Source organism: Falco peregrinus, chromosome 10 (assembly GCF_023634155.1).
Source record: "Falco peregrinus isolate bFalPer1 chromosome 10, bFalPer1.pri, whole genome shotgun sequence".
Taxonomy (NCBI): Eukaryota; Metazoa; Chordata; class Aves; order Falconiformes; family Falconidae; genus Falco; species Falco peregrinus.
The window spans coordinates 29,575,967-29,600,065 of record NC_073730.1 but is presented as its reverse complement, the minus strand read 5'-3'; the positions used below and the strand labels follow the sequence as shown (position 1 = coordinate 29,600,065).

Below are 24,099 nucleotides of genomic sequence, written 5' to 3'. Positions count from 1 at the left end.
TTACATGACCTAATTACTATACCTACATTCTTTGAGTAAATATATTTACATTTAACTTATTGCCCCTATTCCATACAATTTATTCATATCAATTATTAAAGTTCATGATTTCTTGGCAGGTAACTACGAGTTGTTTCATTCGGTTGCTCTCAGTTCCCATTAATTCTGTATTCTGTCATCTCAATACACTTTCTACCTACAGAAGGCTAATCAAATACAAAGAAATCTCTAACTGACTAATATCTAAAATCTCAAATCTGTTATCTAAGTTCTAAACATTCTTATTCAATGATTCGGACCCATTCTTTTGGCCTTGGTACAGGGCTGTACAGAGGATTTCATAGCAGCTTTTGTTGTGCAACTACTAGTTTCATTAAAATATATTTCTTATTCCTCTATATTTCTATTAAAATTATTTTATAAAATCAAATGAAGTTAATTAATTCTAACCATTAGCAAATCTGTAACACACTGAAATGCCTCTTGATACTTTTCTTACGTTTTCAGCCTACATTTGTCCGTAGCTCAAACGCTCTGTGCGTTATTATCAAGCCCTTTTTAGCTGTCTCCTTAGACAAACCTTGTCATTCTTTCTTTGTCCAAAAGTCTTTGCACAGTTATTACTAAGTCCTGCTTGGTAATGAACAGTCCTGCACAGTATTGGCAGGGCAATCTGTGATGCGCTCTCACCAAGGAGATGGGTACCTTTGGCGGGGACGAGAGGTCCCCGCTCTGCTCACTGCACCACACCTACACAAGTGTGTGTGCGGTGAGCTTCACCAGAGAGCTGAGCCAGGGAGAAAAAAAAATCGATTTAAAACCCAGTTCATTTCTTCAGTCAGATCAGTTCCCCAGCCTGCTTTACTGAGTGACAGCAGAAGCATTTGTACTGCACAGCGTGCCCAGAACAGCATGAGTGGGTGGATGGGATGGCAGGAGGGGGAGGGAGGAGAGGAAGAAGGCTGCTTTTTTAAGAAGCACTAACAGCTTAAACACACTTAAAATGATAATTTAATTGAAGAGACCGGGGATTTTAGTCATACAAAGATACCAAGGGAACCTTAGCCTTCCAAACCAGATTTGCAGATGATGTTTTCCTAAGCCTACACAGATTGTTGGATGATGTTTTCTCACACCTATAATAATTAAAATTGAAAAACGTCAGCATTTAAAATATCTGTCTCCCCTTCCCTCATCCCCTTCTGATTCCTGTATTTTCTACGCTGAGCATTGCTGTATGCACTGCAACACAGGCAATTTCATCATAATCTAAACGGTTATTCACTCCTCTTTTTGTTTTAAAGCAGTTTCACACCTCAATTGAGCTCACCTACTCCCTTCTTTCTGCCTAGGGCCTTACACGGAAAACATCATAAACGCTTTTAATAGGTCTTCATAAAACCAATTTCAAAACAGTATTTACACTGAAGGTATAAATCTTCCCTTATGAATAAATGATGCTGTTATCCAACAAGTCCTGCACTTGATCACACTCAGATCAAGAATAATTACTTAGCTCCTTCAGAGAGGTTAAAATAACCTGTCTTAGGGCACGGGAAACTTCTTTTCCATGCATAATTTCAGTCAGCAGACAAATAGGTAAATAAAAGCAGATAACATCAACTGGGATGTAAGAAGGAAAAGAGCTAGTGGGCAGACTAGGCACAACCACAACAAATATAATTTGGCCATGAATAAATTTAGGCTGGGAATGAAGAGACCATTTCCAAATATCAGAGCTATGAAGTTTCAGACTAGTCTTCAATAAAAGCAGTGGGACAAAAAAAAAAAAAAAAGGACAGGGTTCAAAACAAAGCCTCTGAAGTTGTCTGAAGGTGACTCTAATCCAGGGATTCTCAAACTACGGCCCGCGGGCCAGATACGGCCCCCCAGGGTCCTCAATCCGGCCCCTGGTATTTACAGACCCCCCCGGCCCCCCCCACGCCAGGGGTTTGGGGGGGGAAACCAAGCAGCCGCAGATGACTGCCTGCCACTTCATCTGCACGCCGGCCCCCTGGTTAAAAAGTTTGAGGACCCCTGCTCTAATCTATGGCTGCCTGCCACAGCTGAACTCTGAACCTTGATGCAGCAACCCCTCCCAGCCTGCTGCTCCCAAGTATCTCCTGTGGCAGCTAAAGGAAAAGGTTGTTACATTATCTGCTATTAGTTTGAATTAATTAACCACATTTGATTTTAAATAGGAATATAGAGTTATAAGAAATATTTTAGTGGAATTTGTGTTTGTATAGCAACCGACAGCTACTATGAAAACCTCTGTACAGCCCCGTACCAAGGCCAAAGGGATTGGTCAGAATCACCTAGTAGGAATGTTTAGAACTTAGATAACAGTTTCATGGTTGGATGCAGTGTTTATGTGTAGCCTAGGAGAATGTATTGAGATGTCAGAATGTAGAATTAATGGGAACTGGGGAGAGTGGAATGAAGCAACTTGTAGTTACCCGCCAAGAAACAGCGAATGCAGGTAAAAGGTAACTCCGGCAGGGGGCAACGCGACCACAGACTCATGTACCACCTACCCGAATAATACCCCAGACCCATTTCCAGACCTTTCTAACCTTTACTGCGCAGAATCGGATATGGGAGGAGAGTATGTTAACGATTTTCGGGAGATACTATGTTTATGCATGAATAGTTAATGAATATGTATGAGTAAGTCCTAGATAAGGTGTACGATTTTGAAACTTGGTGTGCGTTGATCGTGAGAGCACTCACTCGCGCACCCGGCCATTAATAAAGAAGTGTCTGCTTATCTGCATCACATTGATGTTGATAAGTTCTTTATTCCCAGATTTCGGTAACACTTTCTGGCAACCCAGATGGGACTTCGTTGAGAGAGACCGGAGGAGTCGGGGACCTGATCGGTTCCAGCCGGCACTGAGGATTTCTCAGGCATACCCATCAATCCCCGATCTGTAAGGCTCTTTGCGACGTTCCCTGGATTTTGGTAAGACACTTCTTGTGTGTAATTGTAGTAAGTGGGTTAGAGTCCCACTAAAGTAAGTGGGTTAGAGTCCCACTGTATATGTCTGCCTATCAGACGTGGCGAAAGCTGCGCAGGGTTGGACAATAGTGGATTGCGGAGACAAGAGAAGCTATATGCTATAGTGTTCTCAAAGGTAGCACCTCTAACAAGAAGTTAGAAGTTTTTCATGTGTTATTTTGTGGAATTTTTTAAATTTTCTTTGATTGTATACCGAGTAAGAATTAAGGAGTGTGTAATATTGTGTTATATACCTTTATTTAAGGTAACAATTGTGGAAAAGTGTGAGTGTGGCTGTAAGGGTGAGACGTGCAATTGAGCACAAAGCGAGTGTGGAGTTCGGATCCGCGGATCGAAGTGACAGATTTGAGTGATTGTATATTGTATTGTAAAGTGATTATACCATGGCATCTATGTTAACTCATTTGTTTAAAAGTAAAAGTATGGGTAATCTGGCTGCAAATGACAAAATCCCGAAAAATTCTCCATTAGGATGTTTATTGGCACATTGGGGAGATTTACACGATGATCTGCGAAAGAGATGATTGAGTATTGTAATAATTGGTGGCCTCTGTATACACTGGATGATCAGGAAAAGTGGCCCATGAATGGGACACTGAATTATAACACTACTCTGCAGTTAATGCTGTTCTGTAGAAGACAGGGGAAATGGAGTGAAATGCCATATGTAGATTTGTTCTTTTACTTAAGACAGAGAAGGGATTGGCAGAATGAATGCAAGCTAACTAGTGGAGATAATTTGATAATGGCTATAACTTCTGATAATAAGAAAGTGAAAAAATGTTGTTCAACTTGTGAGATTGGAAAGGATTGTTTGAAGAAGAGAATTGTCTCTGAAACTGATGAAGGACCAGAATTAGATACATTCCCTCCTAGGAGAGAAAGGAATCTGGGTCGAGAATATAGGGAACAGGAACAGGTGGAGGAACCAGAAAGTAGTGGAATAGAGGATGTGGAGGAGGGACTGTCCGAGATTGCAATTCGGGACCCTGTTTCCCGAAGAACTCGACAACAGGCACAAACAATAGCTCCCCTGCGACAGAGAGTTGGTAATAATGGGCCAGTGTATGTGAAAGTGCCTTTTTCAGTTATGGACTTGATGGCTTGGAAACAGGCAGCAGGAATTTATAGAGAAGATCCTGAAAGAGTGGGCAGCGTGGTAGATACTATAATCAGAACGCAGAACCCAGACTGGAATGATTTACAGGTGATCCTGAATAATTTGTTGGATGATACAGAAAAGCAGATGGTATTAAAGACTGGCAAAGCACAGGCAGAAGTGGCTGTGTTGAGTGGAACAACAGGTGGAACATTAGAGCAGAATTTCCCATCTGGGGATCCGCAGTGGGATCCAAATAATGTGGGGCACAGAGAAAGACTGAGTCGGTATCAGAAATGGATTTTATATGGAGTTAAACATGCCATGCCTAAATCTTTGAATTGGTCTAAATTATATGAAGTGAGACAAGATAAGAATGAATCTCCCTCAACATTCCTGGAGAGACTGAAGGAAGCTGCCAGAAAATATACTGATTTGAGAGTGGAGACAGAGGCAGCTCAGATACAATTTGCTTTGATTTTTATGAGCCAATCAGCACCAGATATAAGAAAGGAACTCCAGAAACTTGAGGGAGAAGATTCAAGAAGTTTGAATAAAATGCTGGAGGCAGCATGGAAAGTATATTACAACAGAGAAAAAAAAGAAAGAAAAATCAGGAAAAGTAGATTACTGGCCATAATGACAGAGATGACAGGCAGAGGAAAAGGACAAGGGCTCAATGGAAGGGGAGGATTTACGAACTGTGGTAATCGGAATTTTAATACCCCCTTAGGAATAAATCAGTGTGCCTTGTGTAGGGAGGAAGGACACTGGAAAAGGGATTGTCCTAAAAATAGAAATGTTCAGCAGGAGATAGCCAAAGTAATGGTTTTAGATGATTGAAGGGGACCGGAGGGGAACCCAGCTGAGCCTCTGGTTATAATTAAGCTGGGAGAAAAAGAAGTTAAATTTTTAGTGGATACAGGAGCGACATTTTCGGTATTAAATACCTGTAAAGGAAAAATTGGAGCAAAAACAGCCAATATAATAGGAGCAACAGGGAAAGAAGAAAACAGGCCATTCCTGCACCCCCTGGATTTGAAATTTGGAAATAAGATAATTACACATGAATTCTTGTATGTACCAGAATGTCCGATACCCTTGTTAGGAAGGGATTTGTTATCCAAATTAAATGCACAAATTGTTTTTGAGGAAGGAGAATTTTTCTTGAAAATACCAGAGTCAAAAACGGGAGAAATCTTGATGATACAAGAAAAGGTAAAGGAGCAGGAAATTCCACCAGAGGTGGATTCTGCAGTGATCCTACAGTATGGGAAACAGATATTCCTGGTAAATCAAAACTAGCAGAGCCTGTCAAAATGAACTTAAAGGAAGGAGCAGGGACAGTAAAAATTAAGCAATATCCAATCAAACCAGAAGTTGGACAGGAACTAAAGAAATTGATTGATAAATTTCTGGAGTACAAAATTTTGGAAGAATGTGAATCTGAGTATAATACTCCTATTTTACCAGTCAGAAAACCCTCGGGTGAATATAGGTTAGTGCAAGACCTGAGAGCAGTAAATCAAATAGTTAAGGACATTTATCCTGTAGTAGCAAATCCTTATACGTTGTTAACAGCGTCAAAGGACACTTATCAGTGGTTTACAGTGCTTGATTTGAAAGATGCTTTCTTTTGTATACCTTTGGAAAAGGGAAGCAGAAAACTGTTTGCTTTTGAATGGGAAAATCCACAAACTGGGCAAAAGATGCAGTTAACATGGACAAGATTACCCCAAGGATTTAAAACAGTCCAACAATTTTTGGAAACCAGCTGGCAAAGGAGCTTGAAATCTGGAAACAGGACAAATCAAGACCCAGACATTTACTTTTACAATATGTGGATGACATACTGATTGCTACAGAAGAAAGGTTTACTTGTATACAGGTGACTATTGACCTCTTGAATTTTCTTGGACTAAATGGGTACAAGGTATCCAGGAAGAAAGCCCAAATAGCCCGCCAGACTGTGATATATCTGGGCTTCGAGATTTCAAAAGGGCAGCGACAATTAGGAAAATATCACAAAGAAACCATTTGCAGTATACCTGAGCTGAGAAATACTCATGAACTCAGAGCGTTTTTGGGAATGACAGGGTGGTGTCGCCTTTGGATTACAAACTATGGGCTAATAGCTAAACTGTTGTATAAGGCCCAAAAGAATTCTCCCTTTGTATGGGGCCCACAACAGCAAAGGGCTTTTGTAGAGTTAAAACGTGCCTTAATGTCTGCATCTGCTTTGGGACTTCTGGATTTAACCAAAGATTTTCAGTTGTTTGTTCATGAAAGACAATGCCTTGCACTGGGTGTGTTAACTCAGAAGTCAGGAAACTGGAAATGACCAGTCGGATACTTCTCCAAACAACTGGACACAGTGAGTAGAGGGTGGCCAAACTGCCTTCGAGCAGTGGCGGCAACAGTAATGCTCATACAAGAAGCTCGGAAATTGACCTTGCAAAGAACAATAACAGTCTATGTCCCACACATGGTGATAACTGTTTTAGAACAAAAGGGGGGACATTGGCTGTCTCCGAGCCGAATGATGAAGTACCAGATGGTACTGAACAGGATGATGTGATTCTAAAGACAACTAACCTGATAAATCCTGCAGTGTTTTTAAGCTCCATACAGGAAGAAGGACAACTGGAACATGACTGCTTGGCTACTATCGAGTATGTTTATTCCAGTCATGAAGATCTGAAGGATTTACCATTGGAGCAACCAGACTGGGAATTATATACAGATGGAAGCATCTTTATGGAGCAAGGAGTCCAATACGTTGGATATGCGGTAACAACGGATACCACTGTTATAGAAACAAGAGCACTGGTGCGTACCACCTCAGCCCAGAAAGCAGAACTTACTGCTTTGATTCAAGCCTTAGAATTAAGTAGAGGAAAGAAAGTAAATATCTGGACAGACTCAAAATATGCCTTTGGGGTAGTGCATGTTCTCTGGGCTTTGTGGAAAGCAAGAGGGCTATTGTCCTCTCAAGGATCAAACATTAAGCATCAAAAGGAAATTTTAAAATTATTACAAGCACTTCAGAAACCAGATCAAGTAGCAATCATGCACTGTAAGGCACATCCAATCGGGAACACAAAAGAAATTGCTGGAAATAATTTGGCCGATAAAACGGCAAGAAAGGTAGCAAAGAAACAAACGTTACAGATGGCAGTAATTCCTTCTAAAACAGTAACCCTTCCCAGGGACAAGCCAAGATATTAAGAAGATGACAAATTAGGTCAGTTATTAAATGCTAAGAAAAACCTAGCTGGATGGTGGGTAACTCCTAATGGACAAGTAATAATTCCACCTCTTTTGATGAGACAAGTAATCCAAACAAGACAACAGGAATGTCACCAGGGAGCAGAAGCCTTAGTAACTTCTTTACAGAAACAAGTAGTATCAGTTAAAATGTTAGGATTAGCTAAAATGATAACTTCAAAATGTGAAGTATGTTTGAAAAATAATCCAGTGATTAAGAAAAGAGTCTAAATGGGTAGGTTAAAATCTGGTACAGAACCTGGAGATTATTGGCAAGTAGATTTCTCAGAGTTACCTAGACAAAATGGGTACCAGTACATCCTGGTGGGGGTTGATACTTTTACAGGATGGCCAGAAGCCCTTCCCTGTCGCACCACACAACAAAAGAAGTAGTGAAGTGGTTACTACAAGAAGTAATTCCAAGAATTGGAGTTCCTATTGGAATTTCTTCTGACAGGTCCACACTTTGTTGCCAAAATAGTCCAAAGTATTTGCACAGTATTGGGTATTGCTTGGGATTTACATGCGTCCTGGAGGCCACAATCTAGTGGGAAGGTAGAAAGGATGAATCAGACTTTAAAAGGACAAATAAGTAAAATTTGTCAAGAAACTAATCTAAAATGGCCTCAAGCACTTCCATTGACATTACTACAAATTAGAGTACAGCCAAAGAGTGGAACCTCAGTCAGTCCTTATGAATTATTATATGGAAAACCATATAAGTCTCCAGAACCAAATACAAACATACATGTAAAAGGAAAACGAGATGTGTATAACTATTTGCTTTCTCTAGGGAAAACCTTGGCTGCAATTCAGAGTGCAGTAATTTGGAATAAACCTTTATCCCTGGAAAACTCAGTGCATGACTTTCAACCAGGAGACTATGTTTATTTGAAAACGTGGACCTCCGAACCTTTGCAGGAGCGCTGGAGAGGACCTTTCCAGATACTGTTAACCACCTTTACAGCTATCAAGATTGCAGAATCAGATGATTGGATAATTATACTCAGGTGAAGAAAGCACCTACTCCATGGAAGATTGTTAACCATGACCCAAAGACTTTAAAACTGACTCTGAAACATGTCTAATTTATCATATCAGCTTCTGATTGTTCTTTGGATTTTATGCTGGAAAGTAGTGCTGGTAGGATCATGGGCTGACTTGGTGGATAGAAACAAAAGACAACTAGAAACAGAACAAGTGATTAACATTCCCAAACAAACATTTGAGAAATACTTGATGTTAGGATTGATTAAAGGATTTGCCAATTTGCAGAATGTTACGCAGATTACTGCTTGTTTACCAATACCAAGGACAGTAGGTGAATCTATTCCATAGGGAATTTTAACTATGAATCTGACCAATCTGGAACATAAAAATGAGACCACTTATTGTGAACAAAGGCCAGTAACTCAATGGTATGAACAAGTAAAGGTTATCAAAAAACAGTGGAAGTCGCCAGGTAAAGAAACAGATTGTAAAAAACCTACTGAATTATGATTTTATAACAGGATCCTGACCTAGTGCCATAGCTCAAGTTCTTCTTCCTGGGGGTCCAAATCCCCAGTAGGATGGTGTTCATATGACAACCAACTTAAAACCAATGTGAGCAAAAGTATCATGGAATGGAAGTGTAACAAAAATGGCCAAGGTACGTAATTAGTAGAACAATGGGGCTCTATATGGTCCATGTCCATATTTTCTCAATTTCAGTACATGGCCAGAACTCCTTGGTGTTTTACCTGTGATGGAAAAGATTTTGCAGTTTTACTCTCACTCAATGATAAAGCAACTTCATTTAGAGAGAAGGAGAATAAAATAGTGCCATGGTGGAAATGTGAAAGGGTGTACGATTGCAGCAATGCAGACTTAATAATTCAAAGAATTCCTCCTTTGGCAGCTGCTTTAAAATATGGTTGTTTTTGCCGAGGTCTTAAGAATACTCTCAATTTATCCAGCACATTTACACCCAGGAAAGGAACTCTGTTTAGTTGCAGAAAATCTACCATTCAAAGTCCAGGACATTTAGTTTGGGCATTAAGTGATGGAACCTGGACAACTCATTTACCATTAGATGGTAAGGTAAAACAAATTACTTTAGGCATGCCAACATTGTGCCCGATTTGGAAGAAATCACCATTTAAAGGATCCTTGGAAAGTTTAAAATTAAAACGAACCAAGAGGTCTGATACAAATGATAATACTTGGAACGAACCATCAACAGGAGTAAAAATTGGCTGGGCTCTTGAATCACTTTTGAATCTTACAGCCTCGTATAGAAACAGAGAATGGCTTTATCAGTTAACAGGTCAGGTAGAAAAGTTAATAAACATCACCAAGAAAGGGTTTAAGGAATTGAATATACAGTTACAGGCGACTTCCAAGATGACTTTACAAAATAGAATGGCATTAGATATGCTCCTACTTAAAGAGCACGGGGTATGTGGATATCTCAAGGATAAATTGGACTACTGCTGTATTCATATTCCAAATGTCACTCAAGATGTGGAGCATGATCTGGAGTTACTAGGAAAAACTGAAAAGGAAACAGAATCAATTTGAGAAAATATGTCAGGAGATTGGCTGAGAAAAATTTTTAGCAAATTAGGATGGAATCTAAGCTCTTGGATAATCAAAATTCTGTTTCTGTTACTAATTGTCTTTCTGATGATCATGCTGCTATACGCCTGTCTGAAGAAACAACTTACCAACAGAATTGCAGTTCATCGCATGATCATGAGAGAAGTACCAATTATTCCATGAGGATACAGTCCACCACCAAAATATGCTGAAACAAATGCTATGTAAATAATGTGAAAGTATTGAAATAATTTTCAACACTTTCAAAGGGGGGAAATGTTACATATCTGCTATTAGTTTGAATTAATTAACCATATTTGATTTTAAATAGGAATATAGAGTTATAAGAAATATTTTAGTGGAATTTGTGTTTGTATAGCAACCGACAGCTACTATGAAAACCTCTGTACAGCCCCGTACCAAGGCCAAAGGGATTGGTCAGAATCACCTAGTAGGAATGTTTAGAACTTAGATAACAGTTTCATGGTTGGATGCAGTGTTTATGTGTAGCCTAGGAGAATGTATTGAGATGTCAGAATGTAGAATTAATGGGAACTGGGGAGAGTGGAATGAAGCAACTTGTAGTTACCCGCCAAGAAACAGCGAATGCAGGTAAAAGGTAACTCCGGCAGGGGGCAACGCGACCACAGACTCATGTACCACCTACCCGAATAATACCCCAGACCCATTTCCAGACCTTTCTAACCTTTACTGCGCAGAATCGGATATGGGAGGAGAGTATGTTAACGATTTTCGGGAGATACTATGTTTATGCATGAATAGTTAATGAATATGTATGAGTAAGTCCTAGATAAGGTGTACGATTTTGAAACTTGGTGTGCGTTGATCGTGAGAGCACTCACTCGCGCACCTGGCCGTTAATAAAGAAGTGTCTGCTTATCTGCATCACATTGATGTTGATAAGTTCTTTATTCCCAGATTTCGGTAACAAGGTATTTGTCCTGCTGACAAAGAGGAAGAGGCACTATGTGACACATCAGTGTGCTACCTCACTGTGGCAGGGTCCTCACGAAACACCGACACCACGTTCCTCTCTTAAACCCAGCAGTGCTGCTGCAAGGTCCCTCTGCCACTGCAGGGTCCCTGACAGCACCAGGGACCCTGCTCTGCGCTGCGCCAGCATCTCCTGGGGTGGTCACTGCCTGCAAGGCACCTCGGCCACTGTCCTCTCAAACAGCACACCTCTTCAGGGACATCATGGATTTTACCTAAAAAAAAAAAAAAAAAAAAAGCTTTATCTTCCTCACAGACTTTATAATCTTCCCTCATGCGCTTCCGTTGTGGAGAGGAACTTTCTGCCAGGTTTTGGAGAGCAAGCTGTGTTTTGGAGGGGGGTATCCTCCCTCCTCCCAGGAAGCAGGCTGCACGGCACTTTCCGCAGGGGACACCAGCGCTGCCAGGTCCCCTGGCACCTCAGCCACCACCACCGGGGCGCACAAGAGGGGCACGCGGAGCTGTTCTGCTCCTGCCCCTCAACGCGAAGGCACCCGGTGCAAGCCCCTTGGTCGAGGGACACCGGCCACCACGGCACCCCCACCACACAACTGCCAAGGGCCTGCCCCCCCCGGCATAACCCCTCAGCCCTGACTGGGGGATGCCCGCTCCTTCAGGCCCTGTGTTCCCTGCCCTACACCCCCCCCCAAGCCCTGCCTCGGGCCCTGTCCCCTGCCTCATGACCCGTACCCAGCCCCGGCGGGGGGCCCGGCCCTGACCGGGGACCTGACCCTGCCGCACGCCACCTCCCGGCCGGGGTCCCCCCGCCGCCCGACGGGCACACCTCACCGCTCACGGCGGGGGCGGCGGGCCGGGGGGGCCAGCGGCCGCGGCGATGAGGGGAGCGCGGGGCCCGCTGCGCGCAGCCAATCGGCGCCCTCAGCGCCTGGTCCGATCTCCCCGGAGCTCTCTTATTGGCCGCTCCCCGCCCGTCGCCTCACGGCGGCGGCCGGCCGCGGCCAATGGGGGGCGGGCGCGCGGGGGGCGGGGCGGGGCCGGGCGGCGAGGGCGCGAGCGGCGGGCGCGGCATGGCGGGGTCCCGGCGGCCGTGAGGGAGCGCGTGCGGGCGGCAGGCGCCATGTCGCCGGTGTGGTCGCTGGGCGCGGGGCTGCTGCTGCTGCTGCTGTGGGTGAGGCACCGGGGGCTGGAGGCCGTGCTGGTGCACCACCGCTGGGTCTTCGTCTGCCTCTTCCTCCTGCCGCTCTCCATCCTCTTCGACGTCTACTACCAGCTGCGCGCCTGGGCCGTCTGGCGCCTGCACAGCGCCCCGCGGCAGCACGCCCAGCGCGTCCGCCACATCCAGGCGCAGGTGAGGCCCGGCCGGAGCCCGGCACCCCCACCGCCGGGCCGGGGGGCGGCTCCGCGGGAGCCTGGCCCTCGCCCCCCCCCCCCGCCGTGCCCGCCCGGGGCCTGGCGGCGCGGCCCTGAGCCCGGGGCGGCAGCCGGAGCCGGAGGGGTGGGGTGGGGGGGTGTGTTTGCCAGCCGGCGGGGGTCTCGGCCCTTCAGGGGTTTGTTTGGTTGTTTCCCGTTGAAACTCTGCTCCAAGTTGCGGCGCCAACCGCTGGCAGGTCCCCGCAGCGGCTGTGGGGCCGCTGGGCTGCAGGCTGCTCCGTGGCGAGCGCTGTGCATGGCCGGGGCGCCCGTCTGTACCGTGAAAATGTTGGTCTGCTAACGGTGGGCTCGGTACCGCCCTTTAATACCCCTTACATCCCGCTTCTCAGCCTTGTTAGTTCCGAGAGATGATCGAAGGGGAGCCAAAACTTTTCCTCCTCCACCCAGAAACGCAGGTGGCTTTCGTGTTGCTGCACTCTCTGGTATTTGTGGCAGTTCTGTCACGTCTGCTTCTGTTTTCTTCGGTGACTCTCGTGTCCGTTGCAGATACGGGTGGATATTAATGTGCACGGAGTTATTCTTTGAGGATTCGAGGTTGGGGGTTTTATCACCAGCTGTAGTAGCGGTTGAGCTTTGAAGAAAATGCTATATAATTGAGGTTTGTTCTCCAGATGTTAACCATTGCGGCTTTGCAAAATTAGGGGATCATGTGTTTGGCTTACACGTTCTCAGTCTCAACTTTTCTCTCTTAGCCTGTTCATTTGCAGGCTCAGACTGTTTTTTGTGTGTTTCAGAGGAGGCATTGCTTATTAACCTTCACAGAACTAAGATTATTTATGATGGTGGTAATACCTCCCTTAGCACATAGCTTTTCCTGTGGATTTTTAAAACTCCTTGTTAGTTTCTTGCTAGTTTTCTGAATCCTGTCTCCAAAAAAACCCCAAAAGCCTCAAGGTATTAGAAATGCTTCCTTTATATAACTAGACTCCTCTGGTGGGATTTTACTTAGAAGTTCAGAGGTCTGCAGAGAGACTTCCAAAGTGTCGCTGCTCAACTTAGAGACATCCAGGCATTGTTACTTGCAGGTAAGGTGCATGTAGAGGAGTAACAGTATTTCTGAATGTTTTTTCACAGTGAAGGAAGAGTGTTTCTGATACATATTACTGACAACATGTGCACCTGACAGTGTCAGTTCACTTGTTACCTCTTGCAGGTTCGGGAATGGAAAAGCGAAGGCAGCAAAAGATACATGTGCACTGGCCGGCCTGGCTGGTTGACTGTATCACTTCGTGTTGGGAAGTATAAGAAGATTCATAAGAACATCATGATCAACTTAATGGATGTTCTGGAAGTGGACACTGAAAGACAGGTAACAAAGTCATCACAAAGCTTTTATAATAATGAAGTTTACAGCTTTTTCTACTGTATCTGTAGCTGAAGAGGCAATTAGATTCCATAAAGAACAAAGGATTTTTGTAGCAAGTAGACCTGTCAAATTTCAGGTTTTACAATGTGTGCTTGGATCATTCCATCAAAAAAACCCAGCATATGGAATTGCTTAGCTTTTATGTGCTGAAGTCTAAAAGACCAGATTGATTTATGATTCTGGGGACTGAGCAACAAGATGTTGAGGCAGAGGAGGAATCACTAAATAGTTTCAACTATTTTTAGTAGCGCTCTTAGGAAAGTAAGTCTCTGAATTCTGATAACAGATGGAAGTACAATCCAGTTAGCCGTATGTTGTCATTGTTAATGGTGAACACTTAATTTATGGTTGGGGGTGGTGGGGGTGGGGGTTTTTTGTTTTTGTTTTTCAGGTTGTTTGTGTAGAACCTTTGGTGACCATGGGCCAGTTGACTGCACACCTGAATCCCATGGGCTGGACTATTCCAGTGGTACCAGAGCTTGATGATCTTACAGTAGGTAAGGGTCATTGTGATGATGAGAGACTCACTGATTTTGCTGCATTTTCATTAGCTTTTTATGCAGTAACGTTGCATTATTTTGAAGGCTTTAGAAATATTCTGTTGAACCTTATGTTCTGTTGTGGTATTTATAGGCACTTAACCCTTTTTTTTTTTTTTTTTTTTTCTTTTTTTAAAATAGTCTTGAAAGTCTTGCCCAGAGCTTAAAAGTGGGGTTTTGTTCTCATAAAACCACCTGCATTTTGGAGTGTGTTTCATTAGATTTGTTATGTGCTCTCTTGGCAAGGTGGCCTGATCATGGGAACTGGCATTGAGTCTTCGTCTCATATCTATGGACTTTTTCAACACACCTGTGTGGCCTATGAACTTGTTCTTGCTGATGGAAGCCTTGTGAGATGTTCACCAGTAAGACAAAATGTTATTTTGCTATCATTTACAATGTCGTTGACAGTTGTCAGTATGGATATATGATTTGGTATGACATACTTTTTGCAGACTGAAAATTCAGACCTATTTTATGCAGTGCCTTGGTCTTGTGGTACTCTGGGTTTCCTGGTTGCAGCAGAAATACAAATGATTCCTGCCAAGAAATATGTCAAAATACATTATAAGCCTGTGAGAGGACTGCAGAAGATTTGTGAAAAGTTTACTGAAGAATCTAAGAAAAAGGAGAACAGTTTTGTGGAAGGACTTCTGTATTCTTTGGAAGAAGCAGTCATCATGACAGGAGTCTTGACTGATGAAGCTGAGCAAAGCAAGGTAACTAAAGTGAAGTTACTCACAAAGTAAAAAAAAAATGCCCCCAAAGTTTAACTGAAGCTATACTGTATGCCAATATAAAACCAGAATCATTATAAGATTGGAACAGCCTCTTAATGTGGGACTAAAAGTTAGATCTGTCCATCAGAATACTTTAGACTGCAGCTCTTTGCTACTATCACGCAGTCTGTAGTCTAAATCTCTTCAATCGATAAGAAATGACCCACTGATTTCATTATTCTAGCAAATAATTTAGTCTACAGCCTTTTCATTCCAGCACCTAAGGAGGAAGAGAATTATCTTTTCTCATGTACAGAACAGTGCTGTTTTAAATCGCAGTTAATTCAGAGTAACTCTTTCCCAGCAAGCTTTTAATACAGTTAATATTAGTATAACACATGAGGGACATTTACAGGAGAGACGTACTAACTGTTCACTGCAACCCTCAACCTGGATGTTTCTCCTCTGTCATAATGTGACTTTGGAGTAATGATGGTTTGAGAGATCAATATTTTAGGAATCCAGTTCTGTCACATTCATGGGCTCTTGGCTGGCTTGTAACAAGCAAGCCTTAGCAAGCCTTCTTTAATTTAAACCTTAATGACAAGAAAGGTAAGAAGATGACATGCATGTGGAGAAATGAAGGCTCCCTTGATCTCTTGTGACAATCTTACTCAGACTGTCACATTGATTCTTCACAGTAAAGGAATTTGGGGACATACTTAATGTTGTCTAGTAAGGTGTAACTGTTATCTGTTGGTGTTTACTAGTGAATGCACGTTTTCTTGTAGATAAACAGAATTGGCAACTACTACAAGCCGTGGTTCTTTAAGCATGTGGAGAAGTATTTGAAAGCTGACACAACCGGAGTAGAATACATCCCGGCTAGACATTATTACCATAGACATACACGCAGTATCTTCTGGGAGCTCCAGGTAAGACCAGTTCCAAAATTAAAATAAAATCTGCAGGAAGGTACTCTGCTTTTTCCCACTGTAGGTACAATGTACCTGCCTCCCCTTGGCAACACTTCTTTCATGGCGGAAAAAACCAGTGAAGTTCATGGCAAATTTGTAAGCCCTGCATTTGGGCAAGACAAATCCAAAGGCACTTGTTTATATATAAGGCATTGTATCATAACCTCCTAAATTCTTAGTGCTTTTCTGAATTTAGACCGTAAGTACATATTTCAGCATTAAGCTTTTAGACCTACTAAGTGAATTTCAAAGGCAGGTGATGGAAAAAACGTGAATGTGAAATTACAGCTGAAAATTTACCCTGCCTAAACACAGAATAGTAATTATGCAGTAAGGTCATTTGAATTTCATAAAAGTATTTGTGACGTGCATTTACGCAAGACTTCATTTGGCATTCTAAAAGATACCCATTGCTGCATTTTGAATGTCTGGAGTGAGATACTGGATCCTTTCAGTTCCCAGAGAAGTTAAACAGGAGTTGGCTGTGCAGGAAGTACTTTAAATTTTACAGCTTTAAAATTCCTGGAAGAACTGATCTTGTATGCGTTTCTTCTTGCAAGACTTCTGTAAGTTTAGCTTCTTATGCACTCCTTCCTTAGCTGTTTTAAGATAATAGCCTGTTGTTCTCTGAACTTCATTCTCTAATAGTGTTTGGGGCTGTGTGTTGTGATTCATATGACTGAAAATCAGTCGTCGTAACTAAGGGAGGTTTAGGCAGGGCTGTGTACCTAAGTTCAGTCCAGGCCCCTCCTGTTTGTTCATATTTATATTACAGTAGTTTAGCAAAAGTATCAGCAGTTAGATGTATTGAAAATCTGGCTTAATATTGCTCTGACAATTCTGAAGTATTGTCTTTTGGTTCACTTGCACAATCTTAAGTCAAACTTCTTCTTTCCTTTTTAAAGGATATCATTCCTTTTGGCAATAACCCCATTTTCCGTTACCTGTTTGGCTGGATGGTTCCTCCAAAAATCTCTTTGTTGAAACTCACCCAAGGAGAAGCTATTCGAAAGCTGTATGAGCAACACCATGTTGTACAGGACATGTTGGTGCCAATGAAGAGCCTTGAAAAATCTATCCAAACCTTCCACGCTGACCTTAACGTAAGAACACAGGTTTTTAAAATGCAGCGAATCTTGGACTGTGTATAATAATAACTGACTGTTGATCATAAGGCATAATAATCTGCTTCTGTAAAAGGTCGTTGTATCCTGGGGAGTACTGTGCTTTGCGAGTCTATGATGCAAGGCTGTAGAAGAAGTGAGCACAGCTTTCTAGGAAAAAAAAAAGATTTAAAAAAATTAGATTCAAACTTCAGTAGAAGGCCAACACTTCTAGAAGATTTTTATCACTTGGTAAAACTTAAAACTGATTTTTCTTTCACCTGAAATGACTAGTGGTCTCACTAAACCACAACTGTAGGACTTAATTTCCCTTTCTTGCTTTTCTGATTTTATTTTAGCTAGTATAAGAAGTACAAACTTGGCAATTTCCATTTTGGACTGGCCTGGAAAAGAAAACTCTTTTTACTCAGATTATATGTTCAGTTGCTTAGGGATCAGGGATGGGTTTGGTTTGTTGGTTTTTTTCATTTCAGGTATTTAAGCAGGAGGAGGTGTAATTCTAGCAGGACACAGTGCATTTTCTGAGCCTTTCAATCTATTTGTTTTAGGGTCATTAGAAAGTGCAGATAAGAACCACAACAAGACAGCTGGAAAGGAAGAGCTGTGTAGGTTTCAGTTGCAAATGGGGAAGAAGTCCCCTTAACTCTTCATTGTGTTACCTTTTATTAAGAGAAATCTGAAAGGATTGTTTTGTTAAGTGATAAAGCACTTTCTTACTTCTGCAGGTGTACCCTCTTTGGTTATGTCCTTTCATGTTGCCCAATAATCCTGGCATGGTCCACCCGAAAGGGGATGAAACAGAACTCTACGTGGATATAGGAGCTTATGGAGAGCCCAAAAGGAAACAATTTGAAGCCAGGGCTTCAATGAGGCAAATGGAGAAGTTTGTAAGAAGTGTGCATGGGTAAGGGTCCCACTCCTTAGAACAGTAATAATGCCATGTAATTTACACTCGTGTGGTTTAATCCCAGTTACTTAATCCCACAGCACTTCAATGTTACAATAATTTAACAACCGCAATCATTGAAAAGTAGTTTTAATTAGTAATTTTGATGTTACAATTTTTAGTTATGATTTCGCTTTTATTATTTGATTGCAAAACCAACCAAATGAACGAGTGCAGTGGTGAAGTTCTTGCAATGCGTTTGGGAGCTTCAGGTCCCCTAGGCATCCTTTCAGCTCCAGGCTGCTCTGGGAGTCGAGCCTCTGCTGCAACAAAATACATCCATGCACCCAGGTGCGGAAAGACCTCAGCAGGTCTGTGCATAACCCAGTTGCGGTGCAGAGGTGGTGGCAGCGTGGGTCGGTGGCCACTCTCAGCCAGGCTGGCTAGCCCAGCCCTCGGGAAGGCAGCCGCTGAGCTCGCATACTGACTTGTTTCAGGCCGGTTCAGAGCAAGTGCTGTTTTGGCCACAGTCCTTTCGGGAATCCCACAGGCTGTTAAAGTTTGGACAGCTTCCCTGCCTGCCTGCCCTTGGGACTGCTGTGGTGCCTGCAGTCCTTGCAGCATCGTGCTGCAGCTCTGCCTCGTCCTTGCGCCGGTGTGTCCTTGCACAGCCAGGCCAGCCTTGACTCTCCCCCGCAGTCCCTGTGCGGTGGTGGGAGTCTTTCCTCCCTCACAACTTGTGCTTCCATAGCTTCCTTTTCCCTGCCCCAATTCTTCTTACATAGGACCACAGTAGGCGTGAGATATGTACCCACCATCTGCCACAGGCTCCTGCCAGCCTTGTTTGCTGTAGTAGTGTCGGTGGAGAAGCAGTTACAGGCTTGTTTCTCAGGAACAAAAACCAACTACAAGGTATTTTTACACCATCAGTGTAGTTTATCCACATTTCTGTTTTGACCTGCTTCTCAGTCTAACACTGATTACACCCCATGTGGCTGAGTAACAGCAGTGAATCTGCTTCAAGATGACTTGGAGAGTGTAAATGACTTTTAGCTGCAATAAGGATCTGCCAGAGAACAAAGCAACCAAAAGTGAACTTTAAGCTTTTTTTAATTAACTTGAAATTAAGCTTATAATTTAAACCTTTTTACTAGCAAAGTTTTGTCTCTTCTCTACCTGTCACAAAGAAATGAACAATGGATAAATGCTTAATCTTACACTTCCGTAATCACACACAACAATAGAGCTTTTATGTAACAGTTTGTTTTACTGCTGTAGTGTCATGCAGCTGCATTTTACGAGAGCACAGTATGGATGTAAGGGAGAGTCAACAGCTAAGTAGGGATTTCATTTATTTTTGTAAACGGACCTTTGTTACACTTTGCTTCATTTGCACTACAAATTTATCTTCTTGGCCTGGTCTGATCTGGCAGACTTTTGCCTTCCTGGTTATATTGTAATGTACAGTTCAAAGGAACTGTTAAAAAGTCAAAGAACATAGTGCTACATGTGCCCTGAATGCATGTTGTAACACAGGCTACTGTGACACGCCGTGACTGCACCTCCATGGATCATGAGAAAGCGTGCAGGAAAAATACTTCTCATTTTTGGAAGCTGGAATGAAAAGGTTTTTAATGGGAGAAAAAGGAAAGCAGGCTTTCAAAAGCAGTTAGAAAAGTATTTGTCAGGGAGGATTTAGGTTATATGTGGGTTCTGGTGTAAGGGGCGGGACTCTTGGTTTGGGGGAACTTTTGAAGTTCTCTCTAGACTTGTGTTTCTGTGAACGCAAGTTGTTGGAATACAAGTTGTCAGAAGGTTTGGCTGCCCATGGTTCGGATGTCCAAACAGGAACCACTGCTTTATACACATTTTTTAGTCCTTCTTTTCTCTTTGTAGTAGCAAAACTAATGAAAGTATCAATACACTGGTGGCTAAAGAAGTGTTCTGAACCATATGTTAAAAGCAACAGTTATTTTAATTGATTTCTTTCCCCATCTTCCCCTTCACCAAAATGACTGTAGCAGCATTCTGCTGTTTTCACTGGTACTTGTTACTTCCTCTTGGAAAAGAGATCACAGTAAAGTTAAATCCACAAAATAATTGGCTGAGTGTCCCAGCGTAACCCACATGAGCAATTATGTTTGCTTGGTTTTATAAAGCATTTTTCGTGGGGGTTTTTGGTGAATATTTGCTATTCATACCTTGCCCTGTTTTGTTTGTTTGTTTTTTTTTAAATATTTTGTTTCAAGTCTTGTGGTGCAATTAGTATTGAATCTCTGTCTCTATTGATTTTTTTTTTTATTTTTTTTTTCCCTCCTCTTCAGTTTCCAGATGCTGTATGCAGATTGCTATATGACCCGTGAGGAGTTCTGGGATATGTTTGATGGTTCATTATACCACAAGCTGAGGGAGCAAATGAATTGCAAGGATGCCTTTCCAGAAGTGTATGACAAAATCTGCAAAGCTGCGAGGCACTGAGCCTGGATGATCTAATCAAGCAATCAGGGAAAGATTAATTTACCTATAGCTAGTCAGTATATCCTTTTAAAAAAAAAAAAAGCTTTATTGCTCTCCAAATAAGCTTATTCTTGTTGATGTTTAAAGGTATGAATTCCTGCTTTATAAATTTATGTTTAGTATTTCTTCGTATGCTTTAAAACCAATTTTCCAAACTCAAAGTGATTGTTTTTTAAGAACTCTTTAAGTGCTAGCCTTTGTATCTAATGTAGTGACATAGATGAATTCATCTGTTTCCAAGCAGAAGCAAAATAACTGGAAAGGATGAAGATACCGGAGTTACACCAGCTGTGTACTATAGATATTTAACATTACTTTTGGAAATGATAGGGAGGACTCAGAAATAGGTGCCAAAGCTGAACGCATTGTCAAATGAATCACGATGTTAAAAACATTTGCCTCCGGTCAGTAAGCAGTAGAACAGCTTAGCCATGGTACTGTCATCTTTGGCTGTTGTGTGGAACCAGGCTGCTTGGTTTACACGGTCCTGCAACCGCAGCAGAGCAGTTAAAACTCCCTAACAGCGGCTTCAGTTTCAAAACGAAGCATGGAGGTGTGAGGAAAATGCTTTTTACTTGTGCCTATCAGATTTGTAATGATTTTGATTATAAAGGGTAAGTGGATGTAGGTTTTAGGTCCTTTGTCATTGGCTAACAGTGCATTGGGCTTTTGCCCCAAAATGTCAACGTTCTGGCTTCGTAGACTACTGAAAAGAATGCTGCTATTTCATATAGCCAAGCTTTAATTTCAGTTTTTACTCGTTGTGGGTCAGTTTATGTGGATTTTTTTGGGTTTTGGGGGTTTGGGGGCGTTTTGCTTGTGGCTTGATTTTAGTGCCTTATAAAATACTGAGTTGGAGGAAGACGTGGGTTGTTTCACACCCTTCTGTCCTGGCCAGTAGGAGAAGGAAGTCAAGGCTTTGTTTATACGATATTTTTTAAAGCAAGTGGCCATGGATAAGAAGAACTCTTGTGAATCCTGATACGCACAGGCTTTGGTTCTGACTCAAGTGACATTTTTGCTTTTCGTTTTTAGCTGGATTAGATTGATAGGCTTTGTAAAAGGACTGTTTCAGTCACCTGGAGAGGAAATCAACAGCAAGTACTGTTCACTTCCCCCTCCTGCTGCTTGCTGGTGAAAATGGCACAGTCATGGACTTCATGCAGTCAAGTGTTGAAGTGTGGAAATGTTTTGAACCGAAGCCCATGTCTTGTCCAAGCAGTACTTAAAACTGTTAACTTGAAACTTTACTGAGCTTGAGGGAAAAGAAAGTCTTTTTATTGAGGCTTGTGTAGGGGGTAACATGAAGAACTTCTTAAACAGTTACCAGTGGGAGGCGGTGTGGTTTTTATATGCGTGCTAAACCAATGATTTTATTTATTGATAGATGGATGTTTATGGTCCAGATGAAACCAATGATAAAGCAGTAACAAGAATAAGCTTGGCCTGTTTACTCAGTGATGCATGCTGGGCAAATCGTGTGCAAATAAGGTACCCCTGAAAATGCCACGCAGGGGACTGGTAGCAGGGGCAGCCCGCCAAGGGGAGACGCAGCTGGTGCAGAGCACCTGCAGTGCTGCCCAAGCCGCGGAGCCAGGTGGGAGGTGGAGGTGCGTCAGTGATCCAGGAGTGTCTGCTATGCTGTTCCAGGCTTCGGGGTACACAGGGAGGCAAACGCTGATGCTCAGGGTGTAACCAGCCTTCCTGCCCCTGTGAGGGAGGTGACACAAGAGCTGTGTCCTTGTCCCTGGGACTAGGCGACGATTCAGCCCAGGGCTTGTACGATAATCTGCACAGAGCAAGAATGGGTCTGGTTAGCTTTTAAAGGGTGATGTTAAACAGCTAGAGGATATGCAAATACTTTTACTTAGGCTGTGTTTCTCTCACTTATGTACTGATGATCTTTAGGTATGCACTGTATTTGTTTTTTCACTTTTTAATTTATTGGCAAAGTTTGTATGACGTGATTGGGTACTGTAACTGTATCAGTCATGCACATGCATAATTGCTGTTGCTCTTGATTTTCGGTTGTACGGGCTGTTTAAAATAAAGATCTAGCCAGCGTCGAAGTGGTGTCCTTGGCTGGTGATTACCTACTTTTCGGCAGCTGTGTTTACCCTTTCTGGTGCTTACTGTGTTGTTACAAATGGTCGGCAATTACTGGGAAGTGCTGCTGCCTGGGTGAGAGACTAGAGGCATGGTGAGGTGGCTGGGAGATGAGGGCCCTGCCCTGGCACCTCAGACAGCTTTGAAGGAATCTCTTTGAAGTTTGTGAGACTACACTTACCTCTGCCCAGAGACACACCTGTACAAAACAAACACTCTAGCAGAGCCTTAACCCTTCAGTTATGCCCCACTAACTCCACATGGCCTCATGATGCCAATTATCCTGGTGGGTTGGGGTTTTTTTTCACCTCTCACCTCATTCTTTCCCTGTGGTATTTTGTCCAAGAAAGACAAACCGCATTTTGGATTTGGGTGCTGTAGCCATTGACGCAGAGAGCTACTTCATTCTTCTCACCTTCCCCCTTTGAACGAGCAGCCACAGAAGCGAGGGTGAAGATTCTGTGCTCTTCAGCTCAGGGAGTCCTACATCTGTTTCCTTGGAAAATGCCTTCACAGCAGCTCCGTAGGCTTAGTCAGAGGCAAGCCTGCCCCTCCCTTGGCCACAGCTGGTGCATCCTCTCCCAGTGCTCTCTTCCCAGGGAGAAGTCCCAGGCTTTCTCCTGAAATCTGGGCTGCCAAATGCCTCAGCCCCACTGAAACTGCAGCTCAGGTGCCAAAGCCCTGCAGCCCTTTAATCACGTTTGGTGTTGGCCCTGGCTTACCACAGCCCTCGCCTGTCACCCCAGCGGTGTTCCTGCTGCCTGCCCTCGCCCCCGTCACTGCTCTGGCTTTTCCCTTCAGAGACTTACCTCCTCCCTTGCTTGCCTTTCTAGAACAATAATCAGGATTTCCTTAAATCAGTGCAATTTTACCTGTGTTCAATTATCTTCCCCACCAAAGGATAACTGTAGATTAATTAGCATACTTAATCAACCACAACTAACATGTAATTACACCTAGATTTAATTATTCCAGTCTGGTCTAAACACTAGAATGAGACTTCATAAAGCTTAATTCTTAAGTGAACCAGTGTACTCCCAGTACATTTTTATGGCCATTCCTTGTTACCACTGACACAGCTCTGTTAATTTCAGTTTCTCCATCGCCTCTATGTTTTAATATCCTACAAAATTTGGAAAGATGACACTAAATTCCCCCTGTTTCTCTCCAGCTGCTTATAAACATTCACACTGCTAATTCAAGTGAAGCTGTATGTTCTTGTCAGTGGCTTGTCAGCCACCGTTGCATGAGCTGAGGGCTCCTGGTGGGTCTCTCTGCTCCCCTGAGGTTCCCCCAGTTTGGGAAACCCCCGGTGCGCTGCGCTGGAGCACTCCACCGCCTCATGCTGCTCACCTTGGTGACTGGTACAACAGTATTTAGTTTGTCTTAACCAAACCAAGCCTATATTGCAGGGGAGGGAGGAGAAGAGACACTAATCGGTGTTAGCCCGGACAAGCAGTTCTTCTCATTGCAGCGGTCTGTAAAGAACTC

General features: G+C 43.0%; 2 protein-coding genes and 1 long non-coding RNA gene across 3 annotated transcripts; 2 read left to right on the top strand and 1 right to left on the bottom strand.

The window, feature by feature from the left end:
* The first annotated feature begins 2,180 nt into the window (after nt 1–2,180).
* Nucleotides 2,181–10,877, top strand: LOC129785284 (uncharacterized). The gene is made up of 2 exons (XM_055815780.1): nt 2,181–6,950; nt 8,182–10,877. The coding sequence occupies exon 1, from the start codon at nt 3,543–3,545 to the stop codon at nt 4,962–4,964; it is 1,422 nt and encodes a 473-aa protein (XP_055671755.1). The 5' UTR covers nt 2,181–3,542; the 3' UTR covers nt 4,965–6,950; nt 8,182–10,877.
* On the bottom strand, nt 4,789–11,849 carry LOC114010935 (uncharacterized). The gene is made up of 3 exons (XR_003552642.2): nt 11,673–11,849; nt 10,097–11,197; nt 4,789–9,130 (listed from the first exon to the last, which is right to left on the bottom strand). It is a non-coding gene; the product is annotated as an uncharacterized LOC114010935 (long non-coding RNA).
* Nucleotides 11,850–11,970: 121 nt separating this feature from the next.
* DHCR24 (24-dehydrocholesterol reductase) lies at nt 11,971–22,571 on the top strand. Its single transcript, XM_055815613.1, has 9 exons — nt 11,971–12,291; nt 13,528–13,683; nt 14,132–14,237; nt 14,526–14,644; nt 14,735–14,998; nt 15,790–15,933; nt 16,881–17,078; nt 17,825–18,003; nt 20,310–22,571. The coding sequence occupies exons 1-9, from the start codon at nt 12,061–12,063 to the stop codon at nt 20,461–20,463; spliced, it is 1,551 nt and encodes a 516-aa protein (XP_055671588.1). The 5' UTR covers nt 11,971–12,060; the 3' UTR covers nt 20,464–22,571.
* The last annotated feature ends 1,528 nt before the right edge of the window (nt 22,572–24,099 follow it).

Bases quoted from the DNA above. Each gene is read 5' to 3' on its own strand.
- DHCR24 (XM_055815613.1), top strand. From the start codon at position 12,061: ATGTCGCCGGTGTGGTCGCTGGGCGCGGGGCTGCTGCTGCTGCTGCTG. The intron at 12,292-13,527 runs GTGAGGCCCGGC...TACCTCTTGCAG, and splicing joins TCCGCCACATCCAGGCGCAG to GTTCGGGAATGGAAAAGCGA. The intron at 14,238-14,525 runs GTAAGGGTCATT...TCTCTTGGCAAG, and splicing joins GCTTGATGATCTTACAGTAG to GTGGCCTGATCATGGGAACT.
- LOC129785284 (XM_055815780.1), top strand. From the start codon at position 3,543: ATGATTGAGTATTGTAATAATTGGTGGCCTCTGTATACACTGGATGAT.